This window comes from Mauremys reevesii, linkage group 13, assembly GCF_016161935.1.
Source record: "Mauremys reevesii isolate NIE-2019 linkage group 13, ASM1616193v1, whole genome shotgun sequence".
NCBI classification, from domain to species: domain Eukaryota; kingdom Metazoa; phylum Chordata; order Testudines; family Geoemydidae; genus Mauremys; species Mauremys reevesii.
Genome location: NC_052635.1, coordinates 6,198,270 through 6,220,587, shown reverse-complemented (window position 1 = coordinate 6,220,587; position 22,318 = coordinate 6,198,270). Strand labels below are relative to the sequence as shown.

General features: G+C 55.2%; 3 protein-coding genes across 12 annotated transcripts in view; 1 reads left to right on the top strand and 2 right to left on the bottom strand.

Annotated features, from left to right (window-relative positions):
- The window catches only part of ADCY4 (adenylate cyclase 4), a 43,611-nt gene extending 27,676 nt beyond the window's left edge, over positions 1 to 15,935 (top strand). Inside the window, exon 25 of the mRNA XM_039498028.1 lies at positions 14,585 to 15,935. Within this exon, the coding sequence (XP_039353962.1) occupies positions 14,585 to 14,737 (153 nt within the window). The 3' untranslated portion in view covers positions 14,738 to 15,935. The remainder of the gene's footprint in view (positions 1 to 14,584) is intronic.
- Positions 832 to 21,870, bottom strand: LOC120380363 (leukotriene B4 receptor 1-like). Of its 7 annotated transcripts, none has more exons than XM_039498041.1 (2): positions 21,735 to 21,870; positions 832 to 3,756 (listed from the first exon to the last, which is right to left on the bottom strand). In XM_039498041.1, exon 2 carries the CDS (start codon positions 3,737 to 3,739, stop codon positions 2,693 to 2,695), a length of 1,047 nt encoding a protein of 348 aa, XP_039353975.1. In that variant the 5' UTR covers positions 3,740 to 3,756; positions 21,735 to 21,870; the 3' UTR covers positions 832 to 2,692. The 7 variants fall into 7 exon arrangements, with proteins under 7 accessions (XP_039353975.1, XP_039353972.1, XP_039353971.1 ...); XM_039498038.1 differs by having other exon boundaries at positions 21,692 to 21,737; XM_039498037.1 differs by lacking the exon at positions 21,735 to 21,870 and adding an exon at positions 5,560 to 5,801.
- Positions 16,598 to 21,823, bottom strand: LOC120380362 (leukotriene B4 receptor 1-like). 4 transcript variants are annotated; one of them, XM_039498032.1, is made up of 2 exons: positions 21,692 to 21,755; positions 16,598 to 19,400 (listed from the first exon to the last, which is right to left on the bottom strand). In XM_039498032.1, exons 1-2 carry the CDS (start codon positions 21,702 to 21,704, stop codon positions 18,337 to 18,339), a joined length of 1,077 nt encoding a protein of 358 aa, XP_039353966.1. In that variant the 5' UTR covers positions 21,705 to 21,755; the 3' UTR covers positions 16,598 to 18,336. The 4 variants fall into 4 exon arrangements, with proteins under 4 accessions (XP_039353966.1, XP_039353968.1, XP_039353965.1 ...); XM_039498034.1 differs by having other exon boundaries at positions 21,678 to 21,697; XM_039498031.1 differs by lacking the exon at positions 21,692 to 21,755 and adding an exon at positions 20,253 to 20,274.
- Positions 21,871 to 22,318: the final 448 nt, after the last annotated feature.

Below are 22,318 nucleotides of genomic sequence, written 5' to 3'. Positions count from 1 at the left end.
AGCTAAGAGCCGCTGAAGTCGCTCCGTAGCTGAGGCTCAGAAGGGCTTTCCCTGCAGTTGCAGCTCTGGGCCAAGATGATGCTGAGGACAAGGGCTCCTGTCTCACTTCTGCTCCCAGTGCCCCCCTGCCGGGCCCAGGAGACGGAAGCTGCCTGATTTGAATGAAGAGGGGAGAAAATTGGGTGGGGGAGTTAGGCAAGGGGAATGAGGAGTCTGGGAGGGCAGTGGAGGGGGCACTGCTTGGAGGTGGGCAGAGTATGGCACGAGGAGCTGAGAAAAGGGGCCTGGGGCTGTCTGGGGAAGGAGGCCGGGAGCTAAGAAGAGACAGTGGGGCTGGGAGCTGCTGGGGTGGGGGAGTTTTAGGCCAGAAGAGGGCAATAGATCATTTCGTCTGACCTCAGAGGACACTGGGTCTGGCTGGACAAGGAGCCTGGATTGGAAGCCAGGGAGAGAAATGGAAAGTGGGAGATCGGGGTGAGGGGGCTGGGAGCCAGGAGGTGCTGGGGTGGGGAGATTGAGTGCAGACGAGGCACTGGCACGGGAGCAAACAGCTGTGCAACCAACGCTTGTTCCCCTCGAGTGCAGGACCATATAGAGGATGACAACCTACTACTGCTACCAGTTATTCTGCAGCTCTGTGTGGTGGATCCAGTGATTTCAGCCCTGCTGAGGAGCCATGTGGGTGTCAGTATGATGCCACATGAGGGGATTTCTCTGTGGTTTTTTTTTCTAGTTCGCTTTTGTAAAAACCCAGGAAATCACCCGCACAAGCTACATTAAAAGCATATTATTAAGGTTACAAAGCTGAGCATGCCCAAGGGAGGAAATGCCCAAATTCAGGGGCCTGTGCAAAACTGACTCTGGTAATGGTCTTTTCACGTCGTTGTTTGTGGCTGTAATTATTCTATTTAAGGTCATGTAGGAATACACAGCATTACTGATTTGTAAACGGCGTCTCTGTGGCTATTTGTTACTCGCCGCACACACACTGAGCAGGTCCCTCTCCCCCTCCCCCCCACTCCCCCAAGCAGGGGGTGGCAGGGACACACATACACAGTGCAGGTCTGATCCCCTGCAGCAGGACACACACACACATCACACAGCAGGGCTCATTTCCTCCAGCAGGGGGCAGCAGCAGGGGCTAGTGGGGCTAAGGGCTGAGGTCAGCGGAACCAACGAGGCGGCTACGGCAGGCGTGAAGGATTCACAGGTTCCCTGGGCCAGCCCTGGTAACAGGCTACACAGAAACTTTCCTTTAATTAAGCAAAATAACACAGAGGGTGAATTTGGCCGCTGAGGGGCTGGGTTGGACCAGCGCCCCCTAGTGGGGACAGGCCATGTGTCCCATTCCCCACCCGCTAAGCCAGCCGGTCGTCCCCCCGGCCGGTCGGGGCTGGCTCTGAGCCAGCCTGGCACCCCCTAGCGGGGCTGACTCACATACTTAATACGCTGGTTCTAAGCAGGTGCCCGAGCTCCTAGTCGCCTCACTGTGGAACGACGGCTTGTAGTGCCCTAGCTGGCCACTGGGAGCAGCCAACCCCGCAGCTCAGATGGGAGACAGGAAAGCTCCCTGGTGAAATCCCAGATTCCCTTTGTATCTGGCTGTGACAATAGAGTTGGGGAAGGAAGGTCCTGTGGTTCAGGCCCCTGGACTGGGTCCCTAGACGCCCACATGCTGTTCCTTGCTCTGCCACAGACTCCCATTATCACCTTTGACAAGTCGCTGCACCTCCCACAGTGCCTCAGTTTCCCCATTTGCAAACTAGGGATAATAATCCTGTCTTTGCCCATTTCGACTGCAAGTGCCTAGCCGCAGGGGCTGTCTCACCGTGGGTTTGTGCAGCGCCTGGCACAACGGGGGCCCTGCTCTCGGGTGGGGTCAGTGCAGCCTCAAGCACTTCCTGAAGACACGGACTCGCCCAGCCTCAGCCTCTCAGCGTTCCCACCATCCCTCACCCTGTTTCTCGCCGCCTCTTCCCCCACCACCTGCCTCTGTCCCGCAACCGCTCTCTACCCCTCCCACTTTCACTCCCCCGCCCCCTGAGCACACAGGCCACTTCCTCTCCACACACCAATGGCAGCGCCTGCACTCCCTACATCATATACCCCCATTCAGGCCTCAGTCCCTTTTCCACATTTACACAAAGTCTAATTATTCTCCTCGTGTAGCCGGGCCAGTCCCTGGTGGCGTCAAGGTGGAGATATTGGAGCCTGGGTTTGTCCCCACAAAGTCACAGCCAGTGAGGAAGGGAAAATGGGTGTTGCAGGCAGGTTGTTCAGACCAGGACAACCCCCAAATAAGAAGCACGTGAGCACTGTCCCAGCAAATTCTTGATAGTTTCACCATCACTCCATGAAGGAGTCAGCGGGGCCTTGCACCATCATCTTCTGGGCCTCCCAGGAAGATTTTTCCTATTCTTGTCCACACAGACACAGGGCAAACCCAGGATGTTGATGGATGAGGTGGGATTTTTGGGAGTTCCCATCCCACATGGCCCCAGGGCTAGCCCAGGGTGTTGGTGGATGAGGTGGGATTGTTGCAGCTCCTGTCCCACGTGCCCTAGTGCTAGTCCAGGGTGTTGGTGGATGCGGTGGGATTGTTGCAGCTCCTGTCCCACGTGCCCTAGTGCTAGTCCAGGGTGTTGGTGGATGCTGTGGGATTGTCGGAGTGCCTGTCCCACATGGCCGAGGGCTACTCCAGCGGGTTGGTGGCAAGGGTGATTCTCTCTGGGTTCCCATCCTGCACCATCTCCAACTTGGCCTTCTCGCGTCGCTGGGTGGTCTGCCCCGTCCCCTGCCGCGTGCTGGACATCTCTGAGGCCGTCCCCTCAAAGAGCTTGGCCATGAAGCCTATGCCAGCCGACTTGATCAAGGCAGCACCGCTGAAGGCATAGAGGATGGGGTTGACGCTGCTGCTGAAGAAAGCCAGGGCCGTCAGGGTGGGCCGGGCCATCTTCCCGGCCATGATGAGTCCCTTGGAGTGGCTCAGCGCCCCAGCCACGTCTAGGATGTTCACCACGTGGAAGGGCAGCCAGAAGAGGGCAAAGGCGGCCACGATCAGCACAATGAGCCGGTTGGTGCGACGCTTCCTCCGGAAGCGGGTGTCCTGCAGCCTGTGCCCGATGACGCAGTAGCTCCAAATGATGGCAGCAAAGGGCAGCACAAAGCCGGTCAGGGTCTCAAAAAGGTTGTGGAAAACAAGGTGGCCAATGGTGGGATGGGACAGGTCGCAGAGAAGGTGCCTGCCCCTAAGCACCAGCTTGCGGTAGAAAATGACCGGCACGGCAAGGAGGAAAGAGACCATCCAGATGGCCAAGACCAAGGACCTGACCACCATGGCAGTCCGGATCTTCTGGGCGATGACAGGCTTAGTGACAGCTAAGCAGCGGTCCAGGCTCATGAGGGTGATGAGAGAGATGCTGGCGTACATGCTGACACCGCAAACATAGTAGCACAGCTGGCAGACCACGGAGCCGAACTCCCACTGCCCGGCGCTCAGGAGCCGAAGGAAGAAAGGGGAAGTGAGCAGCACGGCGCAGTCGGCCAGGGCCAGGTGGAGGATGAGGAGGCAGGTGATCGTGCGCTTCTGGACACGCCAGAGAGCGCTCCACACCACGAAGACGTTGCCTGGGAAGCCCAGGATGAAGGCCAAGGAGAGCACGGTCAGCCCCAGCTTGGCGCCGGGCAATGGGGGCAGCGCACCCGACTGGGCGGTGGCGTTGAAGGTGGCGTTGGTCATTGGGGCGAGAGCAGGGTCTGGAGGACAGGAAGGTTAGTGAGAACTACAGTAAGGACACTATAGTGCTGCTTCTGCCTCAGTTTCCATAATCCCAAATACAGCCCTCCATCCTCTGCATCGCTCTACCCATACACCCCCCCATCCCTCCATACACACCCCTCCTTTTTCCCCCACTCCTGTATATCAATCCCCATAAGCACCCCTCCATCCCCCCCACATACACCGCTCTATCCCCCCACTCCTCTATCCATCGCCATTCACACCCCTCCGTTCACCTATACACCCCTTCGTCCCTCTGCTCCTCTGGCTATCCATCCCCATATGCACCCCTCCATACCCCAATCTCCCCACACTCCTCTGTCTAGCCATCCCCATTCACACCCCTCAATCCCTCACCTACACCCCTCCATTCCCCCCAACTCCTCTCTCTATTCATCGCCATATGCACCCCTGCATCCACCTATACACCCCTTCATCCCCCCCACTCCTCTGTCTATCCATCCCCCACCTACACCCCTCCATCCCCCCCCAATTCCTCTGTCTATCCATCCCCATACACACCCCTCAATTTTCCCACACGCCTCTGTCTAGCCAGCCCATACACACCCTTCATCCCTCATGCTGCTGTATCCAGCCCCATATGCACCCCCTCCAACTGCCATATACATCACTCCGTCCCAGCCATATGTATCCATCTCCATATATACCTCTCTAGCCTCCCATACACACCCTTCCATCCCTCCACATGCCTCTTTCTATCTATCCCCCCCCACATCCATCCAGCTCCCCACTTCCCTCTGTCTAGCCATCCCTACACACATCCATCCATTCTGCCATCTACTCCATACGTATCAATTGCCACATAACCCCGTCTAGCTCCACATCCACCCGCCCCGTTGCCTATCCATCCTTGTGTACATCTATCCACCTCCATCCACACCCCTCCATCCACCCCACTCGTCTATTTATCCCCCTACACCCCCCCTCTATCTATCTATCTATCTATCTATCTATCTATCTATCTATCTATCTATCTATCCCCATCCATCCCCTCTACCTACCTACCCACCCTGAGTTCCCCTTGGCACTGGCAGTGGTGGGGGATGGAGGGGTGGCTCTCATGGCGGGAAGAGGTGTATGGTTTCCTGCGGACAATGTGGGTTGCTGATGGGGCAATTTCCTCCCTGCGCTTGCACCGTTTGGTGCTAACTCCACCCGTCATTTCACAGCAAAAGGGCGGAAGATGCAGGAAGCGGGGAGAGGGAGACACCTCCCAGTGAAAGAGCCGACCAGGGCCCTGGAGGGCAATGGGGCTGGCAGGAGTTTGGCAGCACCACAGGACCCAGTGACCTGGCTGCCCTCCACCCCCACTGACTTAGATGATGTGGTTCCCCCACATACACCCCCAGCTCTGCTGCCGACCCACAGCCCCCCGCTAACCCAGCCCTGCCCCCCCACAGCTCTGCCGGTGCCCCTCACGCCTGAACCGCAGCCCCCCGCTAACCCAGCCCTGCCCCCCCGCTCTGCCAGTGCCCCTCACTCCTGAACTGCAGCCCCCCGCTAACCCAGCCCTGCCCCCCCCAGCTCTGCCGGTGCCCCTCACTCCTGAACCGCAGCCCCTGCTAGCCCAGCCCTGCCCCCCCCAGCTCTGCCAGTGCCCCTCACTCCCGACCCGCAGCCCCCTGCCAGCCCAGCCCTGCCCCCCCCCACAACTCTGCCGGTGCCCCTCACTCCCAAACCACAGCCCTCTGCTGGCCCAGCCCTGGGCCCCCACAGCTCTGCCGGTGCCGTTCACTCCCGACACACAGAATCCAGCTCGCCCAGCCTGGTCATCCCCACAGCTTGGCATGAACTGATGTTTACGGTTAATCCTTGGGGCCTTCATCCTCTCTCTGTGCCTCAGTTTTTCCTCCCATCCCTTGTCTATTTAGTTTGGACCTGACCACCATGGCAGTCCGGATCTTCTGGGAGATGAAGGGCTTAGTGACAGCTAAGCAGCGGTCCAGGCTCATGAGGGTGATGAGGGAGATGCTGGCGTACATGCTGACACCGCAGACATCGTGGCACAGCTGGCAGACCACGGAGCCGAACTCCCACTGCCCGGCTCTCAGGAGCCGAAGGAAGAAAGGGGAAGTGAGCAGCACGGCGCAGACGTCCACCGGATGCCTCATTGAGCTGATTCAGAGCTCGCAGTCAGGGTTAACCCCAGTGCGCTGCTAGGGGGCGCTGTGCTGCAGGGAGCAGGATTGGGGGCTCAGTAGGGGGCGATTTCCCCCACAATCAGTGTGGCACTAGGGGGCGCTGTGCTGCGGGGAGTGGGGGCTCAGTAGGGGGCACTGTCCCCTGTCAGTCAGTGCTGACCCCGCTGGGGCACTAGGGGGTGCTGTGCTGTGGGGAGCAGGATTGGGGGCTCACTAGGGTGCGTTCTCCCCACAATCAGTGCTGCACTAGGGGGTGCTGTGCTGCGGGGAGTGGGGGATCAGTAGGGGGCTCTCGCCCTTGACAGTGCTGACCCCTGTGCGGCACTAGGGGCTGCTGTGCTGTGCTGTGAGGAGGGGGCTCTCCCCCCACAGTCGTTGCAGGGTGTGTGACTCAACACAAGGAAGATTTTGGACTGACGCTGAAGAATAAGTTTTCAGTACTACAGGATCGGTCTGAGGAAGAGGAAGACAGTGTACTCAACAGATGGCAGAAAGTGAGAGAGACACTTAGGTTAGCATGCCAGGAAGTGCTTGGAATTAAGAAACACCAGCAGAAAGAGTGGATCACAGCAGAGACCTTGACTAAGATAGAAGACAGAAAGAAGAAGAAGGCAGCAGTCAACAACAGCAGGACTAGAGCAGCAAACACCAAAGCTCAAAAAGAGTATGCTGAAGCCCACAGAGCAGTGAAGAGGAATATTAGGAAGGATAAGAGAGATTATGTGGATGGACTGGCAGCAGAAGCAGAGCAGGCAGCATACAGTGGCAACATGAAACAGCTGTACAATACTACCAAGTGACTGTCTGGAAAGTTCAGCAAGCCGGAACGTCCTGTTAAAGACAAGCAGGGAAGTCTATAACAGGAATAGAACAACAGATGAACAGATGAGCGGAGCACTTTGAGGAACTCCTGAACAGACCAGCACCACCAAATCCACCAGACATCGACCCAGCCAACGAGGACCTCCCAATCAATTGTGATAAACCAACCAGAGATGAGATCAGAAAAGCCATCACCATGATGAAGAACAGGAAGGTGGCTGGACCTGATGACATCCCAGCCGAGGCCCTGAAAGCAGACCTGGATGCTTCAGTGGAAATGCTGTACCCCCTCTTTGAGAAGATATGGGAAGAAGAAGTGATTCCAGCAGACTGGAAAGAGGGATACCTCATCAAAATCCCCAAGAAAGGAGATCTCAGCAACTGTGCCAACTACAGAGGAATCACACTCCTGTCGGTGCCGGGGAAGGTTTTCAACCGAGTCCTCTTAGAGAGAATGAAGGATGCCGTCGATCCACAGCTACGAGATGAACAGGCAGGTTTCCGGCAGAACAGATCATGCACGGACCAGATAGCAAAGCTCCGCATCATAGTCGAGCAGTGTATGGAGTGGAACTCCTTGTTGTACATCAACTTTGTTGACTATGAGAAAGCGTTCGATAGCGTGGATCGAGAGACCCCCTGGAAGCTCCTTCGGCACTATGGCATCCCAGCAAAGGTGGTCAACCTGATCAAGAACTCATACGACGGCATACACTGTAGAGTGATCCATGGAGGGCAGCTCACAAACAGCTTCCAGGTGCGAACTGAAATCAGACAAGGATGCTTGTTGTCACCACTTCTCTTTTTCCTTGTCATCGATTGGATTATGAAGACATCCACTTACGAGCATAGGAATGGAATCCAGTGGACCCAGCTTGATGACCTGGACTTTGCCGACAACCTTGCACTCCTTTCGCACAGTAAACAGCAGATGCAAGAGAAGACCAACGTAGTGGCAGCCACATCATCACAGGTTGGCCTCAACATCCACAAGGACAAGACCAAGATCCTTAGGATTAACTCCATCAGCAACGACCCAATCACACTGAATGGAAGCCCCCTGGAAGAAGTGCAGTCCTTCACCTACCTAGGTAGCATCATCGACCACCAGGGTGGCACAGACGCAGATATCAAAGTAAGGATTGGTAAGGCAAGAGCAGCCTTCTTACAGCTCAAGAACATCTGGAGCTCCAGAGAGCGGTCTTTGGCAATAAAAATTCAACTGTTCAACTCCAACGTGAAATCAGTCCTACTGTATGGAGCTGAAACCTGGAGGACAACCAAAACAAACATCAGGAAGATCCAGACCTTCATTAATAGCTGCCTCAGAAGGATTCTCCAGATCCGCTGGCCAGACACCATCAGTAACATCCACCTCTTGGAGAGGACCCGTCAACTCCCAGCAGAGGAAGAAATCAGAAGGAGAAGGTGGGGCTGGATAGGACATACACTATGCAAGCAGCCAACTAACATCACTAGACAGGCACTGCGGTGGAACCCCCAAGACAAGCAGAAAAGAGGCCGTCCAAGAAACACCTGGTGACGTGACCTTCAGGCTGATAGCAAAAAAATGGGCTATACCTGGAACCAGCTAGAGCGAATGGCCCAGGATAGAGGACTCTGGAGATCTGTGGTTGGCGGCCCATACCTCGATTGGGGTGACGGGCATGAGTGAGTGACGTTAACAAGAAAACTGCAGCCCTAAATGGACAACTCAATGGGCTTTGCTTGGTATGGGAAAGGAGGGTGCTGCTGTTATGAAAGTTGCAGAAGCCAATAGACTATGGCTTATCATGGCCACTTGCAAGCCGAATTCTGTTGCCCGGCATGTTTGATCTCTAACACCAAACCTGCAGGCACTCAATATAAGATGCAAAAAATGACCTTGTACCGAAATCACATGTGCTATGTAATGTGAATAGTGTTGTTCACCGTGAAAGAGTATACCCATTGTTCTGTAAAATGTATCTTTTTAAATACTTCTCTCCCTTTTTTTCCTCCCACAGCTGCAAATGTTTCAAGACTCCCTCCTCCGTCCCAAAGGCTATCTCAGATAAGGCGGCGAAAAAACCGCATACGCGATGAAATGATCTCTGAGCTCATGCAGGCGTCCTGCACTGAAAGAGCTCAGCAGAAAGGGTGGAGGGACGCAATAGCACAGGACAGGAAATCGGTCAGTGAACGTGGGGACAGGTGGTGGCAGGAAGATCAGAGGATGCACGAAGCAACGCTGGGGCTACTGCGGGAACAAACGGACATGATCCGGTGTCTGGTGGAGGTTCAGGAACGTCAGCTGGAGAGACTGCCGCTGCAGCCCCTGTTTAACCGCCCTCTCTCCTCCCCAAGTTCCATAGCCACCTCCTCACCCAGACACCCAAGAACGGGATAGGGGAGAGGCTCAGGGCACCCAACCACTCCACCCCAGTGGACAGAAGGCTGTCATTCAACAAGTACTGAAGTGGCCTTTTCCTTCCCTCCTCCCCTCCTCCCCCACCCCACCCGGGCTACCTTGTGAGTTATCTCCCTATTTTTATAACCAATTAATAAAGAATACATGTTTTTTAAACGATAGTGACTTTATTTCCAAGCTGTGATAGAAGGGGACAGGGCAGTTGGCTTACAGGGAATGAGTCAATCAAGGGGGCGGGTTTTCATCAAGGAGAAACAAATAGAACTGTCACACGGTACCCTGGCCAGTCATGAAACTGGTTTTCAAAGCTTCTCTGATGCGCAGCACTTCCTGGTGTGCTCTTCTAATCGCCCTGGTGTCTGGCTGCGCATAATCAGCGGCCAGGCAATTTGCCTCAATCTCCCATCCCACCATAAACATCCCCCCCCCTTACTCTCACAGCGATTGTGGAGCACACAACAAGCAGCAATAACAATGGGGATATTGGTTTTGCTGAGGTCTGAGCGAGTCAGTAAACTGTGCCAGCGTCCCTTCAAATGTCCAAATGCACAATCTACCACCATTCTGCACTTGCTCAGCCTATAGTTGAACAGCTCCTGATTACTGTCCAGGCTGCCTGTGTATGGCTTCATGAGCCATGGCATCAAGGGGTAGGCTGGGTCCCCAAGGATAACTATAGGCATTTCAACATCCCCAACAGTTATTTTTGGGTCTGGGAAGTAAATCCCTTCCTGCAGCCATTTAAACAGACCAGAGTTCCTGAAGATGCGAGCGTCATGTACCTTTCCTGGCCATCCCATGTTGATGTTGGTGAAACGTCCCTTGTGATCCACCAGCTCTTGCAGCACCATTGAAAAGTACCCCTTTTGGTTTACGCACTGGCTGCCTTGGTCTGGTCCCAAGATAGGAATATGGGTTCCATCTATCGCCCCACCACAGTTAGGGAATCCCATTGCAGCAAAGCCATCTACTATGACCTAAACATTTCCCAGAGTCACTCCCTTTGATAGCAGCAGCTCAGTAATTGCGTTGGCTACTTGCATGACAGCAACCCCCACAGTAGATTTTCCCACTCCAAATTGATTCCTGACTGATCGGTAGCTGTCTGGCGTTGCAAGCTTCCACAGGGCTATCACCATTCGCTTGTGAACTGTGAGGGCTGCTCTCATCTTGGTATTTTTGCGGTTCAGGGCAGGGGAAAGCAAGTCACAAAGTTCCATGAAAGTGCCCTTATGCATGTGAAAGTTTCGGAGCCACTGGGAATCATCCCAGACCTTGAAAACTATGCGGTCCCACCAGTCTGTGCTTGTTCCCCAGGCCCAGAATCGGCGTTCCACGGCATGAACTTGCCCCATTAACACCATGATGTCCACATTGCCAGGGGCCCGTGCTTTGAGAGAAGTCTGTGTCCATGTCCTCATCACTCTTGTCACCGCGCTGCCGTCGCCTTCTCGCCTGGTTTTTCAACTTCTGGTTCTGCATGAACTGCACAATAATGTGCGAGGTGTTTACAATGCTCATAACTGCTGCGGTGAGCTGAACGGGCTCCATGCTTGCCGTGCTACGGCGTCTGCTCGGGCAATCCAGGGAAAAAGGCGCAAAATGATTGTCTGCCATTGCTTGCACGGAGGGAGGGTTGACTGACGACATGATTTACCCATAACCACCCGTGACAAATTTTTGGCCCCATCAGGCATTGGGCGCTCAACCCAGAATTCCAATGGGCAGCGGGGACTGTGGGAACTGTGGGATAGCTACCCACAGTGCCCCGCTCGGAATGTCGACGCCACGTTACTATGGACGCACACCGCTGAATTAATGTGCTTAGTGTGGACGCATGCACTCGACTTTATACAATCTGTTCCCAAAAATCGTCTTCTGTAAAATCGGAGTAATTTTGCAGTGTAGACGTACCCTCAGATGCTGATAGCTTTGGATCCAAAAGCAAGCCAGAAAGCCTCTGTGTGGATGCAAATTACCTAGCTCATAAGGGAAGGAGAGAACTGCCCATGAATGGCAGCACAAAGGCGCAAACAAGCTACTTGGTCAGCAAACAAGCTACTTGTAAACAAGAAGACTCAGATTATGGCCCTCCAGGTAAGGAAGGTGGGAAAACAAGCCTGAAAACAAGAGGGAACAAGTTAACCCTAAGTATTCCTTGTGTGTGTGTGTGTGTGGCTAAAATCTGAAGACACATACAAATGGGGTCTGCTTACATGCGCAACACCCCTGCCTTGTAATTCACCAAAACCCCAAGGATGTAATTAAATTAAAGCCTATGCAAAGATTTCAAGAGGGTAATGGACACACTGGCTTCAAAGACAAATTGTCTAAATAAAAGGCATGGTATAACAAGATAATTATAAACGCCCACTGGTAATAGATTTGATGCTAATATTATTGTTAATTCATATGGAAATAATGCTTCTCACCTATTACCTGTGAATAATCTTAAAGCTAGGCACAGCAAAGAAACCATTACAAACATGGTCTGTTATTCAAGAGGGGACACTGAGGTACGTCACCTCATGGATTTCATAAATGAACAGTGAGATAATTCACTGGCCTGCCCATTGAACAAAATAAGGACAGTGTGGAGGTCATTCATCTGTTTTTCCTGCAATTAGCAAGGAGATTTGTAAAAGGCAAGAATCTGTCCCCACCAGGGAGGTGGGAAATGTTTCTTTTGTTTTTTCAGACACTCTACAAGCAAGCTGGCGCCGGCGGAAAAATAACCCAGAGCACCGTGGGGCTACTTTCCCAGCCAAGATTGTGTTGTGTGTTTGTGTTGTTTCTCTTGTTATTATTGTTATTTTGGTGGATACTGTACAAGGAGGGTTAACACATATAGAAGCAAAGGTCAAGGACTGGGAAGCACGGTATACCCAAGCTGGGAAATCAAGTGCAGTTAAAAAGCCACAAAATGGGGGTTAAGAAGAAGGACGTATAAATTGTTACATGCATATTACAGGTGGGCCTACAAAGGGGAACCCAAGGATTCCCTGGCCTGGAATGGAACAATCCTTGTTGCTAATCACATTTGTCACTATTGCAAACCCTGCCCAGATCCCGCAATGTGAAGTGGCGAAAGGAGGGAACACGTGTACTGCTACACCCCAAGTTTTGGTAATAAGGCAGATAAGGATGTTAACAATCTACCCCATGGGAATTTGGCAATCTCGGTATGTGGTGTACAGATTGGAAGGGGAGGAGTCCTAACCTGGTGGAGAATATCAAATTTATCAGGAAATATTGGCTTGCTGGGTATGACAGTTTAACCGCTTTGCAGAATGTATCCCTACAGGTAATATGGATGCCAAGCTGGAAGAATCCTGATCTAAGATGGCTGCAGCCTGGAGCTGGAAAAGCTTTCTGAAGGGCGAATGTGTGGGAGCCACTGTGGGAGTGGGTGCAACCAGCGTTTTTCAATGTGTCTTTCCAGTCCATAACATGGGTGGTACACTCCCCAAAATGGTGGATGAACTGAAGTACATACATAGAAGAGTTCAAGCAATAATTTAATTGGGGGGTGTCAAGGTTCCTTCCCCATTCTGAACTCTGGGGTACAGATGTGGGGACCCACATGAAAAAAAACCCTAAGCTTATTTTTACCAGCTTAGGTTAAAAGCTTTCCCAAGGCACAAATTCCACTTTGTCCTTGGACGGTATCACTGTCACCATCAAGTGATTTAGACAAAGAATCAGGGAAAGGACCACTTGGAGTCCTATTCCCCCAAGCCCTAAATCCCCCTTTCCTGGGGAAGGCTTGAGAATCATATCCTCACCAGTTGGTACAGGTGAACACAGACCCAAACCCTTGGATCTTAAGAACAATGAAAAAATCAATTGGGTTCTTAAAAGAAGAATTTCAATTAAAGAAAAGGTAAAAGTATCACCTCTGTAAAATCAGGATGGTAAGTACTTTACAGAATAACAAAAGATTCAAAAACACAGAGGATTTCCCCTCTAGGCAAAACTTTAAAGTTACAAAAACAGGGATAAACCTGCGTCTTAGCATAGGGAAAATTCAGAACCTAAAACAAAAGATAACCTAAAACATTTCTTTGCTCTTACTTACTATTGCTGCAATATTAGATGTTTAGCTTTGATATGGTTTAGGAAGATGTATTTTCCCTGTATTGGTTCCTTGTTGACTCTGGGAGACACAGATAAAAAAACCTTCCCCCACAGATTTGAAAGTATCTTCTCCCCTTATTGGTCCTTTTGGTCTGGTGCCACCCAGATTATTTGAGTTTCTTAACCCCTCCCAGGTAAAAGAGGAATTAACCCCCTACAGGGTAAAGAGGAATTTTATGCTGCCCTTAGCTGTATGTTGATGACAGGGTGAGGGGACATGCATGGAATCGTCACTGTGGAATGAGATGGGGCCCGGTGCCCCAATGGGGCAGGGCAGCACCATTGCCTTCAGGGATGAAGCCCTTATTACAGGATCAAAAGTGGAACTAGCTTGATTCTGGTTCCTCTTTACTCCTTCCCCTGGCGTGGCCTGGGGCTAGCAGCCCAGCTGTTTCCAGAAATGGAACCCTGGCAGTGGGGGGAAGGAGTCTGCCTAGCAGACTTTTGTTTTTAAATCTACTTTCTTGGCTCCCTGCAGCGCTGAGTTCAGGTCAGGCGAATGTCCTCTCCCCCTGGTTCTGGGCTCTCCCGTTCACTAACCTGTCGGCTCAGACCCAGGCTGGCAAGACGAGGCTCAGCTGAAATGAACCTACCCCAGCTGACCTGGGCTGTCATGTACAGAGCGTCCTTCCCAGTGAGCAGAGGGCTGCAGTTTCCTTCCCAGTGAGCAGAGGGCGCCCTCCTGAGGATGGCAGTGCACTGGTGTAGGTGTAGCTGCTTCTGGTGCGCAGCAGAACGTCGTAAGAAGAGCACGGAATGGATTTGATTAACACTATTGAGCTGCTTGTGAATGATTTTGTGACTATACTCGCCTCTGTGTGTGTGTGTGTGTGTGTGTGTGTGTGTGTGTGTGTGTAATTTGTGTGTGTGTGTGTGTGTGTGTGTGTGTGTGTATAATTCTCTCTTGAATTCTCTGGAAATTCTGTTCGGTGACATTTTTGACTCCTTTCAGTGCTTAAACAGCTACATCTAGCGACTTTTCAGGGTTTGTCTGGTGACTTCCTGCTATGTGGAGTAGCTCACAGCACTTGGGTCCCTCGCTGGGCATGCAGTGGGGGAGCTCACAGCTCACACTGGAGGGAAGAAAGTGGGGGGAGCAGGGTGGAAGTGTGGTCCCCCACCTCACCTGGGCCCTACCTGTCACAACTACTCAGGGACCATGGCATCGCTGTGGGACGCTTGCAGCACCAGAATCCCCCCAACCAGGGAGCCTGGAGGGCTGCTGAAATTACAAGGTTAATTTTCTCCCTTCTCTCCTTTACTCCCGCCCCCCAGGTCACAGAGGAGACAGCCAGGGCCCTGGAGACCCTGGGTTACACCTGCTACCTCCGCGGGGTTATCAAGGTCAAGGGCAAAGGCCAGTTACGGACCTACTACGTCTGCACCAACCTGTCACGCGGTGGCCTGCAGGCCGCCATGCTCAGCTGAGAGCTCCCCGCACCCCCGGACAGATGGCTGGTCTCCTTCCGTCCCGCTGCAGTACTTCCTCTCCACCACTCGGGGGAGCTGGCACAGGAGACTGACGGCTTTGCATTCATCCACTCATGTCATGACTTGATGCCTGGACTCAGTCTTTCCCAATGGGACAAGCGAAGGGCTGGGGGCGATTTGGGGGGGCGGCTCAGAGGGCGACGAACCCCACCTGCAGGAGGCATGTAAGGAAGGGGGCTGGTTTGAGGTGGGTGGGGTGCAGAGGGGAATGACACCCTTGAAGAGCTGGGTGAGTCAGGATGGGCGAGACAATACGGGGGTACAGGGAGAGCTCGGAATAACCTGCTCCCCCTCAGTGAGGGGCTGGGGGAGCCAGCTAAGGAGAGTCCCCCCTCTCCCCCTTTAATCCCTCTTCCTTGAAGGCCGCCCACCCCCCAGCCTCCAGGCCCCGGGTGTGCTGTGGTCTCAGCCTCGTGTGTGTATGTACTTCCTGTTACCCAAGATCAGTGGCAGGAAACCGCAGCTTCTGGAGAGACAAGAACTGGCTTCCCCGGGAAGATCATCCTTCCCCAGGGTGTGCCAGAGCCTGGGGGGCATGTTGAAGGGAGGATTGTGTGTGCAGAGTAGGGAGGGTGTGTGTGTGTGTGTGTGTGTGTGTGTGTGTGTGCATGTGTAGGGGGACTTCTCTATAGTTTTAATGTAGGCAGGGCCATTCATCAGCCTACTGATTCCCGGGGAGCTCCCATTATAAGCCCCTGTTTCCTGATAATCTTTCTGAACTCGGGCTGACAGTTCCCACGCCAGGTGTCTGCCTCAGACAGACTTTTTTTTTCCTGGAAAGTTTGAGCCGAATAAGTCCAGCCGTTTCGGAGAGCGAGGCTAGTGAAAAACCCACTGGTTGGCCCATGGGCACTTCCGGCCGGCGAGCTTTTCTGTCAGCAGCCCCAGTGCCCCTTGCTTCCGAGCAGCAACTTGGGAATTTGGCAGCTAAGAGCCGCTGAAGTCGCTCCGTAGCCCAGGCTCAGCAGGGCGTTCCCTGCATTTGCAGCTCTGGGCCAAGATGATGCTGAGGACAAGGGCTCCTGTCTCACTTCTGCTCCCAGTGCCCCCCTGCCGGGCCCAGGAGACGGAAGCTGCCTGATTTGAATGAAGAGGGGAGAAAATTGGGTGGGGGAGTTAGGCAAGGGGAATGAGGAGTCTGGGAGGGGCCAGGGGAGGGGAGGGGAGGTGGGCAGAGTATGGCAGGAGGAGCTGAGAAAAGGGGCCTGGGGCTGTCTGGGGAAGGAGGCCGGGAGCTAAGAAGAGACAGTGGGGCTGGGAGCTGCTGGGGTGGGGGAGTTTTAGGCCAGAAGAGGGCAATAGATCATTTCGTCTGACCTCTGAGGACATTGGGTCTGGCTGGACAAGGAGCCTGGATTGGAAGCCAGGGAGAGAAATGGAAAGTGGGAGATCGGGGTGAGGGGGCTGGGAGCCAGGAGGTGCTGGGGTGGGGAGATTGAGTGCAGACGAGGCACTGGCACGGGAGCAAACAGCTGTGCAACCAACGCTTGTTCCCCTCGAGTGCAGGACCACATAGAGGATGACAACCTGCTACTGCTACCAGTTATTCTGCAGCTCTGTGTGGTGGATCCAGTGATTTCAGCCCTGCTGAGGAGCCATGTGGGTGTCAGTATGATGCCACATGAGGGGATTTCTCTGTGGTTTTTTTTTTCCCCAGTTCGCTTTTGTAAAAACCCAGGAAATCACCCACACAAGCTACATTAAAAGAATATTATTAAGGTTACAAAGCTGAGCATGGCCAAGGGAGGAAATGCCCGAATTCAGGGGCCTGTGCAAAACTGACTCTGGTAATGGTCTTTTCACGTCGTTGTTTGTGGCTGTAATTATTCTATTTAAGGTCACGTAGAAATACGCAGCATTACTGATTTGTAAACGGCGTCTCTGTGGCTATTTGTTACTCGCCGCACACACACGGAGCAGGTCCCTCTCCCCCTCCCCCCCACTCCCCCAAGCAGGGGGTGGCAGGGACACACATACACAGTGCAGGTCTGATCCCCTGCAGCAGGACACACACACACATCACACAGCAGGGCTCATTTCCTCCAGCAGGTGGCAGCAGCAGGGGCTAGTGGGGCTGAGGCCGGCGGAACCAACGAGGCGGCTACGGCAGGCGTGAAGGATTCACAGCTTCCCTGGGCCAGGCCTGGTAACAGGCTACACAGAAACTTTCCTTTAATTAAGCAAAATAACACAGAGGGTGAATTTGGCCGCTGAGGGGCTGGGTTGGAGCCAGCGCCCCCTAGCGGGGACAGGACACGTGTCCCATTCCCCACCCGCTAAGCCAGCCGGTCGTCCCCCCGGCCGGTCGGGGCTGGCTCTGAGCCGGCCTGGCGCCCCCTAGCGGGGCTGACTCACATACTTAATACGCTGGTTCTAAGCAGGTGCCCGAGCTCCTAGTCGCCTCACTGTGGAACGACGGCTTGTAGTGCCCTAGCTGGCCACTGGGAGCAGCCAACCCCGCAGCTCAGATGGGAGACAGGAAAGCTCCCTGGTGAAATCCCAGATTCCCTTTGTATCTGGCTGTGACAATAGAGTTGGGGAAGGATGGTCCTGTGGTTCAGCCCGTGGACTGGGTCCCTAGACGCCCACATGCTGTTCCTTGCTCTGCCACAGACTCCCATTATCACCTTTGACAAGTCGCTGCACCTCCCACAGTGCCTCAGTTTCCCCGTTTGCAAACTAGGGATAATAATCCTGTCTTTGCCCATTTGGACTGCAAGTGCCTAGCCGCAGGGGCTGTCTCACCGTGGGTTTGTGCAGCGCCTGGCACAACGGGGGCCCTGCTCTCGGGTGGGGTCAGTGCAGCTTCAAGCACTTCCTGAAGACACGGACTCGCCCAGCCTCAGCCTCTCAGCGTTCCCACCATCCCTCACCCTGTTTCTCTCCGTCTCTTCCCCCACCACCTGCCTCTGTCCCTCAACCGCTCTCTACCCCTCCCACTTTCACTCTCCCACCCCCTGAGCACACAGGCCACTTCCTCTCCACACACCAATGGCAGCGCCTGCACTCCCTACATCATATACCCCCATTCAGGCCTGAGTCCCTTTTCCACATTTACACAAAGTCTAATTATTCTCCTCGTGTAGCCGGGCCAGTCCCTGGTGGCGTCAAGGTGGAGATATTGGAGCCTGGGTTTGTCCCCACAAAGTCACAGCCAGTGAGGAAGGGAAAATGGGTGTTGCGGGCAGGTTGTTCAGACCAGGACAACCCCCAAATAAGAAGCACGTGAGCACTGTCCCAGCCAATTCTTGATAGTTTCACTATCACTCCATGAAGGAGTCAGCTGGGGCCTTGCACCATCATCTTCTGGGCCTCCCAGGAAGATTTTTCCCATTCTTGTCCACACGGACACAGGGCAAACCCAGGATGTTGATGGATGCGGTGGGATTTTTGGGAGTTCCCATCCCACATGGCCCCAGGGTGTTGGTGGATGAGGTGGGATTGTTGCAGCTCCTGTCCCACGTGCCCTAGTGCTAGTCCAGGGTGTTGGTGGACGCGGTGGGATTGTCGGAGTGCCTGTCCCACATGGCCGAGGGCTACTCCAGCGGGTTGGTGGAAAGGGTGATGCTCTCTGGGTTCCCATCCTGCACCATCTCCAACTTGGCCTCCTCGCGTCGCTGGGTGGTCCGCCCCGTCCCCTGCCGCGTGCTGGACATTTCTGAGGCCGTCCCCTCAAAGAGCTTGGCCATGAAGCCTATGCCAGCTGACTTGATCAAGGCACCACCGCTGAAGGCATAGAGGATGGGGTTGACGCTGCTGCTGAAGAAAGCCAGGGCCGTCAGGGTGGGCCGGGCCATCTTCCCGGCCATGATGAGTCCCTTGGAGTGGCTCAGCGCCCCAGCCACGTCTAGGATGTTCACCACGTGGAAGGGCAGCCAGAAGAGGGCAAAGGCGGCCACGATCAGCACAATGAGCCGGTTGGTGCGGCGCTTCCTCCGGAAGCGGGTGTCCTGCAGCCTGCGCCCGATGACGCAGTAGCTCCAAATGATGGCAGCAAAGGGCAGCACAAAGCCGGTCAGGGTCTCAAAAAGGTTGTGGAAAACAAGGTGGCCAATGGTGGGATGGGACAGGTCGCAGAGAAGGTGCCTGCCCCTAAGCACCAGCTTGCGGTAGAAAATGACCGGCACGGCAAGGAGGAAAGAGACCATCCAGATGGCCAAGACCAAGGACCTGACCACCATGGCAGTCCGGATCTTCTGGGAGATGAAGGGCTTAGTGACAGCTAAGCAGCGGTCCAGGCTCATGAGGGTGATGAGGGAGATGCTGGCGTACATGCTGACACCGCAGACGTAGTGGCACAGCTGGCAGACCACGGAGCCGAACTCCCACTGCCCGGCGCTCAGGAGCCGAAGGAAGAAAGGGGAAGTGAGCAGCACGGCGCAGTCGGCCACGGCCAGGTGGAGGATGAGGAGGCAGGTGATCGTGCGCTTCTGGACACGCCAGAGAGCGCTCCACACCACGAAGACGTTGCCTGGGAAGCCCAGGATGAAGGCCAAGGAGAGCACGGTCAGCCCCAGCTTGGCACCGGGCAACGGGGGCAGCGCGCCCGACTGGGCGGTGGCGTTGAGGGTGGCGTTGGTCATTGGGGCAAGAGCAGGGTCTGGAGGACAGGAAGGTTAGTGAGAACTACAGTAAGGACACTATAGTGCTGCTTCTGCCTCAGTTTCCATAATCCCAAATACAGCCCTCCATCCCTTGCAACGATCTACCCATACGCACCCCCCCATCCCTCCATACACACCCCTCCATCTCCCCCCACTCCTCTGGGCTTGGCTACACTTACAAATTTGCAGCGCTGCAGCAGGGTGTGAAAACACACCCTCTCCAGCGCTGCAAATTGCGGCGCTGCAAAGCGCCAGTGTGGTCAAAGCCCCAGCACTGGGAGCGCGGCTCCCAGCGCTGTACGTTATTCCCCACAGGGAGGTGGAGTACGGACAGCGCTGGGAGAGCTCTCTCCCAGCGCTGGCGCTTTGACTACACTTAGCGCTTCAAAGCGCTGTCGCGGCAGCGCTTTGAAGTGCTATAGTGTAGCCACATCCTGGAAGCACTCCTCCATCCCCCCCACATACACCACTCTATCTCCCCACTCCTCTATCCATCGCCATTCACACCCCTCCGTTCACCTATACACCCCTTCGTCCCCCCGCTCCTCTGGCTATCCATCCCCATATGCACCCCTCCATACTCCAATCTCCCCACACTCCTCTGTCTAGCCCTCCCCATTCACACCCCTCAATCCCTCACCTACACCCCTCCATTCCCCCCCCACCACTCGCTATTCATAGCCATATGCACCCCTGCATCCACCTATACACCCCTTCATCCCCCCCACTCCTCTGTCTATCCATCCCCCACCTACACCCCTCCATCCCCCCCAAATCCTCTGTCTATCCATCCCCATACACACCCCTCAATTTTCCCACACTCCTCTGTCTAGCCAGCCCATACACACCCTTCATGCCTCGTGCTGCTGTATCCAGCCCCATAAGCACTCCTGCCTATCCAGCCCCATATGCACCCCCTCCAACTGCCACATACATCACTCCATCCCAGCCATATGTATCCATCTCCATACATACCTCTCTAGCCTCCCATACACACCCTTCCATCCCTCCACATGCCTCTTTCTATCCATCCCCCCGACATCCATCCAGCTCCCCACTTCCCTCTGTCTAGCCATCCCTACGCACATCCATCCATTCTGCCATCTACTCCATACGTATCGATTGCCACATAACCCCGTCTAGCTCCACATCCACCCACCCCGTTGCCTATCCATCCTCGTGTACATCTATCCACCTCCATCCACACCCCCTCCATCCACCCCACTCGTCTATTTATCCCCCTATACACCCCCCATCTATCTATCTATCTATCTATCTATCTATCTATCTATCTATCTATCTATCTATCTATCTATCCCCATCCACCCCCTCTATCTACCTACCCACCCTGAGTTCCCCTTGGCACTGGCAGTGGCGGGGGATGGAGGGGTGGCTCTCATGGCGGGAAGAGGTGTATGGTTTCCTGCGGACAATGTGGGTTGCTGATGGGGCAACTTCCTCCCTGCGCTTGCACCGTTCGGTGCTAATTCCACCCGTCATTTCACAGCAAAAGGGGGGAAGATGCAGGAAGGGGGGAGAGGGAGACACCTCCCAGTGAAAGAGCCGACCAGGGCCCTGGAGGGCAATGGGGCTGGCAGGAGTTTGGCAGCACCACAGGACCCAGTGACCTGGCTGCCCTCCACCCCCACTGACTTAGATGATGTGGTTCCCCCACATACACCCCCGAGCTCTGCTGCTGACCCACAGCCCCCCGCTAACCCAGCCCTGCCCCCCCACAGCTCTGCCGGTGCCCCTCACTCCCAAACCACAGACACCGGCTAGCCCAGTCCTGCCCCCCACTCTGCCGGTGCCCCTCACTCCCGACCCACAGACACCGGCTCCCCCCGTCCTGCCCCCCCCTCTGCCGGTGCCCCTCACTCCCGACCCACAGACCCCTGCTGGCCCAGCCCTGCCCCCCCAGCTCTGCCGGTGCCCCTCACTCCCGAACTGCAGACACCGGCTAGCCCAGTCCTGCCCCACCCCACCCCCCCGCTCTGCCGGTGCCCCTCACTCCCAACCTGCAGCCCCCGGCTAGCCCAGCCCTGCCCCCCCCAGCTCTGCCGGTGCCCCTCACTCCCGACCCGCAGCCCCCTGCTAGCCCAGCCTGCGCCCCCCAGCTCTGCCGGTGCCCCTGACTCCCGACCCGCAGCCCCCTGCTGGCCCAGCCCTGCCCCCCCAGTTCTGGCAGGTGCCCCTCACTCCTGACCCGCAGCCCCTGCTGGCCCAGCCCTGGGCCCCCCCAGCTCTGCCGGTGCCCCTCACTCCCGACGCACAGAATCCAGCTCACCCAGCCTGGTCATCCCCACAGCTTGGCATGAACTGATGCTTACGGTTAATCCTTAGGACCTTCTTCCTCCAGCCGCGTCAGCTGTCGGGCGTCTCCCAGAGCCACCCCAGCCGTCTGGCTGCTCCGAGGGGGCTGAGTCAGCGGGTACAAGCATCCAGCGGAAGCTTCAGCAGTGTTGGGTAACCCACAGGCAGATCCGCCCCGCTGAGACCTGGCTGGCTCGGGGGAGGTGACCTAAAAGCAAGTGGGGAAAATGGGGACACTTTGTTTTCAGGGTTGGGAGGGGACGGTTGTAGAGGCCAAAGCCCCCCACTAGCAGGACGTGGGGTCACCCTAGGTGGAGGGAGAAGGGACCAGGCTTCTTGGGACCCAGGTGTCCGGCTCTGCTTCCCCTCCTCACTTCCCCAGAGTGGAGCCCATTGGGAGGGAGGCGACAGGGAAGCTGGAAACCTCCATCCCCCTCCCTCCCACACCTCCCCGGAGCCCTGAACTGGATCGGGGAGTGAAGTGACCCCAGCCCTGATGCTGGAGAACAGGTCCCCACATGATGATCATGTCTTGTGTTGAGTCACACACCCTGCAATGACTGTGGGGGGAGAGCCCCCACTCCCCACAGCACAGCGCCCT

What these genes read in the sequence shown, in the direction of transcription:
- LOC120380363 (XM_039498035.1), bottom strand. Translation starts at nt 5,624, where the DNA reads ATGAAGGCCCCAAGGATTAACC. An exon ending in GAAGGCCCCAAGGATTAACC is followed by an intron (nt 3,757 to 5,602) that starts GTAAACATCAGT and finishes CCTGTCCTCCAG; the next exon opens with ACCCTGCTCTCGCCCCAATG.